The 14,838-nt window shown below is 43.0% G+C and overlaps 1 protein-coding gene across 1 annotated transcript in view; it reads left to right on the top strand.

The window, feature by feature from the left end:
• rps6ka3b (ribosomal protein S6 kinase, polypeptide 3b) overlaps positions 1-14,838 on the top strand; it is a 74,983-nt gene that overhangs the window by 44,633 nt on the left and 15,512 nt on the right. The window contains exons 3-4 of the mRNA XM_083995860.1: positions 13,403-13,519; positions 14,006-14,087. Coding sequence (XP_083851986.1) covers positions 13,403-13,519; positions 14,006-14,087 — 199 coding nt within the window. The remainder of the gene's footprint in view (positions 1-13,402; positions 13,520-14,005; positions 14,088-14,838) is intronic.

Genomic DNA, 14,838 nt, shown 5'->3' with positions numbered 1-14,838 from the left:
CACACACACACACACACACACACACACACACACACACACACACACAGGCTTACAGCTCATAATCAGCCTCCAAATTAGTTCATATCTTTGATGGGAATTTTTAAACATCTCTAATAATCTATTTCTCTTACTTACATCTTTATACATATTTGTTCATGCTTTCAAGCTGTTAATAATCTATTTATTTATTTGAGAAGACTTAAATGTTAATTTTTTCATACTAATCTTCAAAAATTCAAGCAATTTTCCAAACATTTCATACAAATTCGACATCCTTCTTATAAGTTTTTCTTTTTAATATTTTCTCACCTATTTCAGATTTCAACCATTCAACTGTTAAACTATAAATATGCAGGATTTCTACATTTTCCTCAAACGTTTTATTAACATGTTTTACTTTTACCCTTCAGATGTTGTAGTTATTTTTTAGTTATTCTGCCCTACTTCTATATTATTCTACTTTTACACTTCAGATATTGTTTCATCTATATTAGTAATGGTTCAAAAAATGTTTTCAAACTGTTTTAAATAAATCTGAGTGCACTTTAACCTTCAATTCATTCATACTATTCTTCACTAATTCAAGTAATTACCACCCATTTCATACATCCTCCATCTTTCATCTTCTACTTTTACTATTCAGATATTGTTTAATCTACATTAGTAATGGTTCAAAAATGTTTTCAAACTGTCAGTTTTAAGTAAATCTGAGTAGACTTCAGACTTTCAATTTCTTCATACTGATCTTCAACAATTCAAGTAATTTCAAACCATTTCATACTCTTCATATATTATTTCATCTCTTCAAGATTTCTTCAGCAGTTTCTTAACTTAGTTCAGCATAGTTTCAACAATTTATTCAGCTCATTCAGCTTCCAGCTTTCAGCATTCACCCGTATTTCCTTCAGGAAATGCATTTTCTAGTTAGTGGTTGTACTTTTTTGTGAAGTTCTCATTGCCAAACCCCAAAAATAATGTTCTGTGCAGAATTAAATTTAATATAAGAATAGAGTCCCAAGTCCCCACAATGAATGGTGACAATTGACTTTTCATATTTAATGCTTTTCATTTCCAGTGTAATCTCTCAGTCTGAGCTCTGAACATGGGGGAAGTTTGGAGTCTGCCCCACTTCAGGGAAACATGATTATTATTATTAAACTAATCCTCTCCAGCAGTAAATAGATTCTGTCAATGATTTCATTAAGTTCTGCAAGTGAAATGTATTTATTACAAACCCTCGTTGTGCATCAGTAAACAGCTCCTCAGTCGGTCTCAGCTCGTTTAATCAAGGAGTCGGTGCTGCAGGTGACTGTCGGGATATCCACATCATACATTCATGATGATAATCAGCAGGATTATGAGCACACACACACACACACACACACACACACAGCAGGGATAAAAATACATTAGAACAATCTGGTTGGTGTTATTACCAAAGTCCCACTTGCATCTATATTTATGAGCAGAGTTAATAAGGGCTATGCAAGTGAAGCTGGAAATGTGGCGTCACTTTTCACTCATTTCCCCTCCCTCTGTCTCTCACACACACTCACACACTCTCACTTGCCATCCATTATTGCAGTAACCTCAGTCAGGGCTAAGTGAGTCCGTCTCATGCCCAGCACTGATATCACTTTACAAGAAGACGTCTGGGTGAAGGTTGAACAGAGAAACGGTGAGGGATGAGAAATAGAACTATAGCTGTTCACACAGACACAAACCAACAGTTTTTCTGGTTTGTCTGAAACACAACACATGTAGCATAAAGCAGTGAATATTTTTGGTGTCTGCCCTCACTAAAAGCTGCAACAGTTGATTTCCTGGTCTTTTTGGGTGAGGATTTTTGAGAACAGCTCCACAACATGCTGACACACACAGATGTGTGAGACACTGATGTGTTAGCAGACACCTCTATTTATTATTTCACTGAGAGTCACGTATGTGTCACCTAGTAAAGCTCTGTGTTTGGTCTCCACCGGCTCCAGATGGAAACATCTGGCCGAGTGCTTCTCTACGTCTCCAGCTGTTTGCTGCTGAGCACATTGAACACAGTGGCTTTTCATAACTGAACAAACTTAAGGGGATAGTTCAACATTCAGCAAATTCACCTATTACCATAATCCCTATAGTCATAGCAGTAGGTTCATTACCTTTAACTATCGGTGCATGTTGTTTTGAGATCTGCGGGGCAGAGACGTGAGCTGCTCAGTGAATGGTACAGGTCCCCTGCCCCTCAAAACTCTTTAAAGACACAATCCAACAACTCCAAAACTCTCTTGTGGATTTGTTGTGACCTGCACATTCACCACGCTATGAGATACTAAGGGACAGGGGACGTGCACCTCCATTGTGTTCACTGAGCAGCTCACGTCTCTGCCCTGCAGATCTCAAAACAACATGCACCGATAATTAAAGGGAATGAACCTACTGCTATTATGGCAATAGGAGAATTTGCCAAAATGTTGAACTATCCCTTGAAATGAATTAATGCATCTATGTCACATTAATCAGCTTCTCTATAAATGTACTAGTGTCAGACATGAATCTTCAGCTGTTCCTCTGGTGAGATGTTCAGTGACAGTGGTAGACGGAGGAAACCATGAAGACAGCAGCAACAACAACGTAAGCTTTTTCAAGGCGCTGCACATGCAGACTAACAGGAAACAGCAAATGAGAAACATTCATACAGCAAAACATCCACAGGATCCACAAAGCAACAACACAGCCAAGCAGCCTTTCTGACAGATGCAGGACATTAATAAGACATAACACAATCTGATCATCGTTCTGTTGATCTGAATAAAACACTGATGCTGAAGAGACGTAGAAGCAACATGTTGAGCTTGAATACGTTTCAGAACGCTGCAGGTGCTCAGTCCACTCTGCTTTCCGTCCACTGGTGTGTGTGTGTGTGTGTGTGGAAACCAGTGCAGTGTCAGGGAAGGCGACAACAGGTGGAGGTAATCCAAGAAATGTCACGCATCCTGTCGACGGTCCGCACCAGCATTGTGTACATTGTGTTTGTGTATTGGTTGTGGGGGAAGTGACAGGTGGAGGATTTTGGGCGTCTGTGTCCACATTGTGTCTGTGCTCGAGTGTGTTGGAGTGTGTTGGAGTGTGTTGGAGTGTGTTCCGCCGTCCTGGTCGGTGGGTCTTGGGGATAATTGATTTGCGTCACTGTCGCCTGCGGGTCAGCTTGTGTTGGTCGGGTTAATGTCTCTGTCGTTCTGAATGTGTGTGTGTGTGTCTGTTTCTGTGTGTGCGGTTGATGCAAAAAGGGAGATGAACATTCAGTCAGTTTTATCTTTGTTTATTATACTGAACAAGTGACTGTTCCAATGAGATACATTGATTTATCAATGAACAGGAAAATAGTCAGCAACTAGTGTTTTCAACATAAACTGAAGAATTCTCAGTTTTCAGTTTTTTACATGTGATTTTGATCTGATTTTTATTATTTATGCCCTTTTGAAATATATTAATAGTCCAATATATTGTTTAATACAATTAATAAATGTCTCACTGCACCCATTACTGTAGACAATACTTACACATGGGTTATGTGTAACTATCATTTGCTACAAATCATGTTATCATGTGTTGATATAGCTGATATAGTGTTGATTATAATGCAGTAGTTAGTTTAGTTTAGTTACTTTTTATTGTCTCCTGTGGGAGAATACAATCATAGAAACATGACAGAAGCACCAGAGATCCACAGTCTTTCCATCCTCCAACCACACACACATACACACTCTCTCCCTTTGCACTATTGCACTCCCCTGTTCTGTCATACATTTTATTGCACAGATAATTTTATTGCTCTTATTCTGTTGCACTTCTCTGTTCTATCGTTAGTTTTATTGCACAATCCCTCTGCAAGGCTCTGAAACTGTGCAAAGTTGTTCATTAACTCTCACACACACACACACACACACACACACACACACACACACACACACACACACACACATTTTCCACTGTTTAGTAGTTTAAGAGTGTGTGTGTGCATTGCGTGTGTTGATATTTTGTTATTATTCACAGAGAGTTATCAGAAAACTAACAGGACTGTCTGTGTTTCTGTTTGGTGTGTGATTATATTCACTGATCATTTTATCTTTGTGTCAACATTAAACTCTGTGGCTCCCAGGCTGATCTGAGAACAGAGAATGAAAGGGAATTAATGAATGGATCAGATTTTTAAATGAAGTAAATAATTTCTCACACATTTAGTTGACAGATTGGGCCGCCTCGTTCATTTATATCTCTTTAATTAGCATGTCGAATGCTGACTCGACATGCTAATTAAAGAGATATAAATGAATGAGGCGTGTGTGTGTGTGTGTGTGTGTTTGTATGTGTGTATGTGTGTGTGTGTGTTGTCGTGGTAGTCGGTCATTGGTCAGTGAGTTATGTGAGTGGGCAGCAGACGGGGATCTCCAGGACACCTGATGGAAACACTGGGTGGAAGGTTACAGCTGCATGTCAGAGGAGAAGGAGGGGGGAGGGGCCGGGTGGGGGATCCCGCTCCCCATCCCAATTTGGATCTGCCCCCCCGTCCCCCCTCCTCCTCTTCCTCCGGGTATCCCCTCACACTCACTCACATATCCACTTGTTTGCCACCGACCGGTCCAAACCTCTCGCTGCCTCCGGTCCTCTCAGTCCACTTCATGATGACACACTGGACCAGGGCCGAGGCCGAGGCCAAGCCGGCGTGCGCGCGCGGCGTCGCTGGCCTGGTCAGGGCGCTCAGGGATCGGCTCAAGTCGCTCCGACGCCTCCTGCTGCTCGCCGGCCGCCGCCAGCCCAGCCGGAGCTTCGACGGCGAGCCGTGGCTGCTCAACGGGAAGAACAGGGAGACGGTGTTAGGCTGCTGTGGACCAGCACACCCCAGTCTGGCTGTGAGTAATCCTGAGTCCTGCCTGAGTCTCTGAGGGTCAGTTTGTCCGTGCATGTGTCAAAGGTCAAGTCCTTACACTGTCAGATCAGATGTGCACGTGCTGCAGCATGTGACCTCTTTCATGTCTTCTGGTCGGACTATATCAGCTGATTTAGATCTGTTGAAGTGGTCTGAGGTGCTGACCCACAATGAACAGGACGTATGTACTGATGTTGTTTTTCTGCACTTCCACCGGTCACTGGACTCCAGGATATACCCCCCCCCCCCCCCCCCAGCCTTTAACATACCGCTACACCGCCAGACATATACATGAAAGCATGACAGCTTGAAATCGTGTTACAAAGCGCCGGGCGACAGACCCTAAACACCTCAACAGGTGGTTAGGTTCAGGACGAGGTGAGGCCGGGGCTAACATATCATGTTAGTGTGTCCTGTACGCGTGCAACTAAATACTGGAAAACGTAGTTCTGAATAGATTGAGAAGTTGTCAGCTGTCTGACAGGGACAGCCTGGTCCTGCTGCTGATGTGGCTTCATCAACCTGGATGTTGTGCAGCCTTTGTCCTGTTTATTTGGTTAGAACAGATATAATCTAATGTAATGTAATATAGACAGGTGAATAGATTTGAAGTCGTGGTCTTCTTGTGTCTAAAACATTGTCTGGATGAAGCTGTTTGCGTTGGATCTTTGATGTGACTGTTTTGTTTAAGCTTCCTGTCACCTCAGATCTGATGAATGTTTTTGGAGATCTAACCGACACACTGCTGGAGAATGTAGTGAAGTGACACAGAGGGGATCTCCAGCCACAAGTAGCTGAAGTGTTGTTAGTTGTTGGTGAAATCAGCTGATGTGGTGGTGCTGCTTCAGAAACCCTGATGACACACAGACACAGTTTGGTTTATTTTGAAACCAGCAAGTTTAAAATCCATCAATAGCAAAAAAAAAGTCATGGAAACGTTCTGCAAACATTTGTGTTTATGTGTTGTGTTGTGTTGGGTGTGTGTGTTTAAGGGCAGTGAGGGGTGTGTGGGGGAGGGGGGTCATGTTACCACTTCCCTCATCCTCTAACACTGACGTGTCCTAACATCAGCTTCAAATACAGTATGCACTGTTGAACACAGCAAGAACCGGTTGATTGTGACAAATACCAGTTACCAAAAACATGAATATATCAAATATTTTAGACTTTTTCTCTCCATGTAAAGCACATGACACCTACAGTGTTTATTTCAGTGTATTATAGTTAAAGAGACTGATTTGACTGATTGACAACAACAAAACCATCAGGAAAACTGCTGTTGCAAAATAAGGATCAGTTTCTTTTCTCCATAAAAAATAATCAACAAATAAATCAATAATGGCAATTATTGTTGCTGTGGAGCTAATTCTGTCTGTGCTATTGCAATATCTCACTTTTATGTCAACACATCAGTCCAGTAATGAAAAGTATAAACCTCTGTGGTTTAAAGTAAACAAGCTCAAGAGTGCACAGCTGTAGCACAGTTGTAGAGAATGTCATCGGCTCTGTTCAGCTGGAGAGAGATGAAATATTTACACGTCTTTCTTTCTCTTGTCCCGTCACATCCAGTGTCTGAGTGAAAGTTAGAGTTTTGTATAAAAGAGCAGCTGCAGAGAGAGTTGACTCAGCAGTGATCACAAACCCCTCCAACCTTCACAGCGGCATCATGACCCTGAGCTCCGGAGCAGCGGCCCCCACCACACACTCCGAGTCTTCACTGGGCTTAATAAGAAAATGATCCGGCCCTGCAGCCAGACACTCACACACCCACTTGTGTCGATTTCCCCGTCCAGAGGTCCAAAGGTTAAAAACGTTAATTTAATCGGACTGACTGTCTGTTGGCTAAGGTCTGTTGTTGCTGTGCGCAGATCGCTATAACAACATCACACTGATTCACTCCACTCAGGAGACCTCTTTAATTAGATGTGATGGTGGACAGATGATGTGAAGTGTTGCAGGGCTGCTGTGCTGCGTGCGCTCCAGCTGTGCTACTGACGGCTCTCTGGGAACCTGCTCACCACGCCGCGTCTGAGGGAGTCCGCTGCTTTTTGTGTAGTGGAGCTGTCAGAGACGGTACCAGGAGGAGAGGGCCACATGTCTTATGTCGTACAATTTTAAAGATTGATTTTTAAAAGATTAGGATAGCTGGAAAAGTGACCAGACTCACCTGATGTTTTAGCTCTAGACCTCCACGCCTCCACCTCACAAACACAAACTCAGCTGCTGCTCTAGCTTGAATAGGTTCATTTTGTCTTCTGTTACCAATGCTTTTACTATCGGTTGGTGAAGACTGCAGTGACCGGTTGAAACATGTCAAGGTAAAAAAAAAACAATAGAACATCTCCGTATGATATTTGTCTGAAACAGTAAAATCAACAGAGTGTTCTGCTAGAAACAGAGAGAAGAGATACCGGTGAAAAAGAGACGACAAAAATAAAAATAGTAGAAAATAATGACTGCATGGTTGATAATATCGGCCGATATTCAACATTTTTATGATAATCTGCATTGGCTGTTTGTTTTTTCACTGATAATGTATAAAATGAAATTATTTGAAACCACGCTTCATTGGCTCTGATTTGTGTTATTCTCCATAAATTGAAGGTCTTTTTATCACATATTTCCACAGTATAAAAAGCAAACACAAAGTATACTTTATCCAGTCTAATCCAAGGTGTGGTATTTGAAATGTTGACACCAAAATTTAAATTTTTACTGCAAATGAATATCGGTTCTAATATCAGTTATATGTTTCCTTTTAATCTGTATCAGTATGGGTCCTGTCTGTGTTGGTGCCCGACTTCCTCCCACAGTCCAAAGATGGTGACAAAATGCCCATGTGTGTGAATGTGAGTGTGAGGTTGTTTGTGTCGCTGACCTGTGACAGGCCACCTGTACAGGGTGTAACCAGGCTTTGCCAAATGTCAACTGGGATCGATCGGGTCCAGTCCCTTCCACCATGTAAGGAGAAGTGGCACAGAAACGGATGGATGGATGGATGGATGGATGGATGGACTGTTGCAGCTCTAGTTGACAAAACCAATGCAGCTCATAATTAATGTAGCAGTCGTCTGACTCTCCGGATGGAGGCTGAGCTGTGGGGATAATCCTGCCACTGGGCATTCTCCTCCATCTCTGCTCACACTACAACACACAACAACAACCTCAGAGCTGCAGCCTCCACTCAACATGACAAGTTGTTCTTAAGATTTGCATCGTGCAGTCACACAGTCGACACCTCTGCTGATTTTCGAGACGTTTACTTTGCAGGCACTGACAGTCCACTGGCCTATGAAAATGTTCCATCAGTGTTGTGCACCGTCGCTGCATCCTGAGGTCAGATGATGGAGATTGGTTTGAAGAATTTCAACAAGGCAGAGTGTTCTTTCCAGTGCAGCAGAATGAGAGCAGGTGCAGGAGACCATCCTCTGCTGCACTGACACCTCTGAGGACACAGCTCTGACTATCTGAGACTAATTTAGCAGCTGTTGATTTGATTATGTCCAGAGGTGGACAAAGTCCTCAGCTCCATCACTGGAGACGGAGTACAGATCCTCCAGGTCACACTCTGCTCTGATACAAGTGGAAATTGTTCAGTCACTTTTCTCCCTCAAATAAATGACTAGAAAGCTGTGCTTAGTATTTAACAGTGCATTTTAGTTTGTTACTGTTGTGTTGTTCCACAGTTACACAAACACATGAGTCTGAACCAAGCTGCTGACTGAACTGACTGTGAAACAATCACTAAAGTGCTGTTTTCTTTTTTCTTTTGTTGAAGCTTGGTGGTTGTGATATTTAAAACTAGAGGAATTTCAAAATGTCTCAATTCAAACACTGGCCTCGGATCAGATCATGGTCTCTGAACAATCTTCTGCCTCATCTTTAACCAGTGAACTCTGACAGGTTCACACACGACTGACAGAGGAGGAGTTGCTCTGATAGTTTTTTCTCCTGTGATCAACACAGTGTGTGGTCTATTTTATATATTTATTTTATCTTATATATCTAAGTTTACTAAAGCGGATCATTTGAGCTCATAGTCACTGTCCAGTAGTGATTATATAAGGAAATCTTCACCAGCACCTTGAGTCTGCCCAGTTGTCAGGCAATTGTGGATATTGTCATTTTCTTAGGCAAAGACATTGAGTTTTAAGGTTTATTCCTTTTAAAGAAATTTTTCATTTTCAATGTTATCAGAGAGGAAATGTAGGGTACGATCCAAATGGCCCACGCTGGATGCACACCTGGACCACTGTGGAGAGGATGAAGCTCCACCTCCTGTGGTTTATTCTTGACAATGGAAACAGCCTCTCTAACTAGTTTTTTCCAAGCCATCACGGACATGAATCCTCTCCTGACAGGTGGCCTACCTTTCTGTGAATGAGTTTGATGTGACAGCTGCTGCTGCTGCTGCTGCTGCTGCACCACTGACTGCAGTACTGACTGTGATAGAGTGGACTACATCTCCCACTGACTAGCAGTGATTTCACAGTTCTCAAAGACTGGATTCATTGCGCCCTTTGCATGTGTGGACATTGTGTTCACTGCTTTGCATGAGTGTGTGTGACAGAAATACACTCTAATAAGTCAACAGAAGAGTGAATCGGAGGGTGTGTGTGTGCGCGCGCGCGTCTGTTTTCTCTTGGTGAGTTTCACCATCGCACAATTTGGATGGAAATAAACGGGGATGATAACAGGTGGAAAGAGGTAGAGTGTGTGTCTGGATGGGGGAGGGGGGGGGGAGGGGGCAGGTGTGTAGACGTGTCATTTTTGTGTGTGTACACGTGTGTGTTCAGATCACAGGTGCAGGGTTTGCAGTTTTAATCCTGTGATTAAGAGGTGCTACATGAGCATCCTGTCGCTTCAGCTCTGATCCTCCATCTGTGTTCTGACTCACACACACACACACACACACACATAGACAGACACACACACACACACTTAAAATGTCAACAGTCTTAAACTATGCAGCTTTTCAAACATTTCTCCGTCTCTTTTGGCAGCAGCGTCTGAACTCTGCTTTTGTGCGTTTATCAGCTGTTTGTGTCGCTGAGCTCCGTTCAGAGACGCGGTCTTCGGTCGTCTCCGTCTGGAGGACGAGTCTCATTTACATACGGCGATGTGATGCTCCACACTTGATGACATGCAGTGTTAATTGCATGTTTGTGTGTCCTTGTGTGGCTGAGAGTGGAGCTGTGCGCAGTATCAGACCTGACATGATTCATTGGTTTATCTGCAGGGAGTCTGAGAATTGATCAATTGTTTAAATCTCTCTGATGGTGAACTGAATATTCTGGGATTTTTGAAGACACCAAAGGAGATCAGACAAACCAACAATTAGTTCATTACGTGTGACAGGCAAATGAATCAATAAAGAAAATAAAAGATAGGTCTAACAGTGAGTTTTATCTAAAAATCAATTCACAAAAAAGCGCACAATATGTTTGCACAAGCTTCATAAGAGCTTTTATTAGGATTTTTAACTAATTATATTCTAATAATATGTATGTACCTGTAACTTTAATTTTATATTCAAGACTTTTACTTTCCATTGAGTGAGATGAGATGTACTACTGCACATCTGGCTACACTCTCCCTCTCCAGTCTACAACCTGTTCTCACGAGACAGGGGAGTGAGAGAATAAGAAAGATGGAGAAGGAGAGGTGAGAACGGTTCAAATAAAGATAGAAAAAGTGAGAAAGTAGGAGGGAACGAGGGAGGAAAGGAGGGAGGGAGGGAAAGATCTCTCTGAGGGAGAGAGAGAGAGAGGATGAGCAGAAGCCAGCGCTGGCTCCATCCTGTCGCCTCACCGTCAACGCACAGGAGCATGTTAACGCCGCAGAAGCTCAGCCGCAGTCGGGACTACAGGACCCATAATACACTTGGACACCCAGCAGCCAACACCTGGGAACTGCAGGTACGAGGAGAGGGAGGAGAGGGACTGAGGAAGAGGATAGAGAGGATGAAGGGGAGGCAGGGAGAGGACGCTGACGGGTCGAATGCAGTATGGATGTGTTTACCTGTTCTCCTGTTTACCTGTTCACCGGCTGCTCCGTTCCATGGTTATGTGGAGCATCAACAGGAAGCTTCAGAGAGGGTTAACGGCAGAAGGAGCTGTGGTGTCTCTGATTGCACACACACATGCACAGTATGGTGTCATTAGTCACTCAGCTTCAGCGGGAACCAGGTATCGGGGGTGGCTCCATGACAACTGTGTGTGTGTGTGTTGTAGATTCCCGCTGTGTGGATGACGAACATTTGGGAACCCTGTTCAACCTGTTGTGTGAGTCACTGAGATGTGAAGAAGTCTGGATGAGTTGGAAAAATCCAGTTTCTGACACGGTCAACGTTGTTGTACTTTACCTTTGGATATAACCGGCTCCTTGATGCACTACATTTCCCAGCAGGCCTTTAGAAGACACACACCATGTCTGAATTAGCCGCATTGCTTCATCACTTGTGTTTGAATGTGGAGGAGATTCAGTGTAACCGCTTCTTCTGTGAAAACCTGTCTTAGGGCTCAGCAACTGCAATGCATTCTGGTTGATTGAGGCGCTCCGTGGACTGAGTTCCTTGTATTCACCTTGTGTTCAATGGCAACCTGGGTGTCAGTGGGTGAACCTCCTCTGGACAGGGTTGGTAGTTGGACTGTGTCCGTGGTCGAATCACACCCGCATACAAATGAAAGCTTTCTCGTACCTTAGAATGAGTTGTTACAAGTCGTTACAAATACATAAGTGGCCGACGCACCGAACCGAGGCGGCCATGTTGCATCGCCATTTTTTACGTTGAGTGGCAGCGTGACCGTAGGTAACCATAGAAACTCAGCGGAGCTGTGGGCTCGGCCTGTTAAAACTGTCACCACTGTGTAGTGTGAGGAAGGACGGAGGCACTGGTGTTGCATTCAGGTGCAGTCAGGCAGACGTCCGTCGGCAAACCAACCGGATGTCATTTTACTTGACGAGAGAAAGACGGTAAAACGTGGGTCAGGTAAACAATACGACATCACCATGACAACATATTGTCAGGCCTGTATTGTTTTGCCTCGTGCTGGCGGACCACTTGTTTACATAGACGCTTGTTTATCCTGTTACATGCAGCGTCTGTTGTCTGTCTGACTTCTGCCTGATTTAACGTGAATGCAACCGCACCGCTAGATGGGGGGAATTCCTACATACCAGTGGCGGCTGGTGACTGAAAAAATTAGGGAGGACAGGAGGAACACCAGTCCACGGCCTCATTTTATTTTATAGCACTACTTCTCCCTACTTTATTATATTCAATGAAAATTAAACAGTAAAACAATGTCTTACAAGATTTCTTAAAAACAACATAATTTTATTAAATCTTACTGTTTTCAGATTAACACAGGCCTAATGAAAAAGACAGAGCCATGATCTTGGATGTGGGATGTAAAAAAAAAAAAAAGCAGGCCAGTGTTCAACACCTGTAAATGCCACAGTGGGGATTTACACCCTCTGATTTAAAAAGGAAAAACAAAAACCATGAAAATCTGTAATTATTAATAACAAAACAAAGTGTTCCACTCAAATTACATACATATTTGGCTTTTACCTCTTAGATATAGCTATGCTTTTACCTGAGCTGATGGCGGAGAAAAAAAAAAAAAGTCCGGTCGTGTCTTTGTTTACCCTCCAGCTGCCCAGGTCACGTAACTGAAAACTATTAACAATCTCTCTGACTGCTTCTCTCTGATATCTCCTAACAGTTTATCCAGAAATCTGCTGATATTTCCTTTCAAATCGATGCCAATATCTCTGAAAACTCCGTATTTCTTGTGCTAGGAGCAGCATAAGCAGCACGGCTGGGAGTGAAAGTTTGGCGCACATAGCAACAGTAACCAAGGGGGGTTGGAGAACTGTCATTGGACCAACCTGCTGTCAATCTTGTGTTCTGATTGCTGATTGGTACAGAAGAGCCTCCTCCGTCATGACGTCATTTTACGTGTCTTAGCCAATCACAGGTCAGGATGAAGACATCCTAAATGCATTGAGTCAATGGAAGAAGATCCCGCCCCGAGGCCAGTTAGGGAAGTAAAAATCTTGCCACCTCCGTAGAGCCCCCACCTTCCTGCTCCCTGCTCCTCACACAGCCTGCTCTGTCTCCTGAGCCTGCTGGCGGCGCAGTTGAGCCGTTTTAAGTGGATTTTCTTCCAAAAAACAAACTTTTTTTATGATAAAATACATATATAATATTTTATAAATTATACTGAGATTTGGTAATGATTTATTTCAACCAGTTACTCTTTCTTAAATAAAAAATAAATTTTCCTTTTGCCTCTCAAAAATAGAGGAGGACCAACCTCCTCTGCCTCAATGGACCAGCCTCCTCTGCTACATACTATACCTTTAATCATGGTCATGGTGCTTGAAAAGAGCAAAAAGCTCCAGCGACACTTGGAACAAAAGAAGACAACTTTATCCTGATCCTGATGGTTTGTGTGTGTGTGTGTGTTTCAGGATGACGTGCCAATCAAGGAGATCAGCATCACCCACCATGTGAAGGAGGGCTCAGAGAAGGCCGACCCTCGACAGTTCGAGCTGCGCAAAGTCCTGGGACAAGGCTCCTTCGGCAAGGTACCTCCATCTGTGTGTGTGTGTGTGTGTGTGTGTGTGTTTGTTTGTGTGAGTGTGTACTTCAGCGTTAAGTGTGGGCTTCACTTCCACTCAGATCCCTGGAGTGTTTCCCTTGTGCCAGTGTTTGAGAGCCCGTTGCCATGGAAATGGCAGGCTGAGGGCCCTTCACACTCTAGCTCTATATCATCATCTTTATGAATGAACAATTAGCTTCCTGCTGTGTGTGTGTGTGTCTGTGTCTGTGTGTGTGTGTGTGTGTGTTGTTGGTCTACACAAGTATAACCTAGAAAAGGAGGGCTAACCTCCCAAAAAATTCAAACACACAAAACACCAACGAGTAGGCTACACACACTTTGATTCCCATTTATACTTTGACTTAACAATGTGTAAATTATACACTGTTTCACACACGTATCAATTAAATGCTTCAGCTGGAGACTTAGGTTTTCACTTTGTGCATGTATGCATGTAACTGTGTGTGTGTAGGTGTTTCTGGTGAGGAAGATCACTGGGCCAGATGCTGGGCAGCTGTACGCCATGAAGGTCCTGAAGAAAGCCACACTGAAAGGTACAGAGCCGTCACTTCCTGTGACATGTTATTTTAAATGTTTGTCTCTAATCCAACTGTCTGACTTCCCTTCATGATTATTGAGAGGAAAAAAACAGAGAAACTGGAGAAAAACAAACTCAACTGTAAATACTAACGAGAGAAGACTGAATATTCCTTTACCATTTCCACAAACAAGATTAAGGACCTGTCACAATTATTACATACTCGACTGATCACAATTATTTGACTTGCATAATCGTTAAAATGATTTCCATTCATCTGTATGCCAATAAATGTCTCTTCTTCATACAGTGTATCATTAAACTATGTTTAGGCTGATACTATAATAGTGGCATACAATCAACACAATAAAATCGTCAACTAGAAGGTCATGATTGTGACAGCCCTAATGACGTGTGATGTCTGGAAACAGCAGGTTAAAATCAAAGTTACAGATCACATTAACCTGTTGGCTGTAAACAGACAGGAATACACTGTAATAAGGCTGATCTGAGTGCTGCTGTGCTGGAAAGTCTATTGTAGTGACTAATTCCTCTATTCCTTTATTCCCACTGCTCATCATCAAACTTCAAATTGAGTAGAGGCAATGTAGTAAATCTGTGTATGATGACAAAAAGTTTGGGTTGGACAGTTTCAGTCAGCGGAGGGTCTTAGTAGATGAAGTCATCTGGAGTTTTAGCTGTTTTTTGGTTTGCTCAGTCGTCGTCTCCCAAAATGGAATTTTGCACGTGAACGTGAAACCGAACAG

The sequence above is a fragment of the Trachurus trachurus genome (assembly GCF_905171665.1).
Source record: "Trachurus trachurus genome assembly, chromosome: 20".
Lineage (NCBI taxonomy): Eukaryota > Metazoa > Chordata > Actinopteri > Carangiformes > Carangidae > Trachurus > Trachurus trachurus.
Note: the sequence above shows the minus strand (reverse complement) of the source record. Positions and strands in the feature narration are given on the sequence as shown.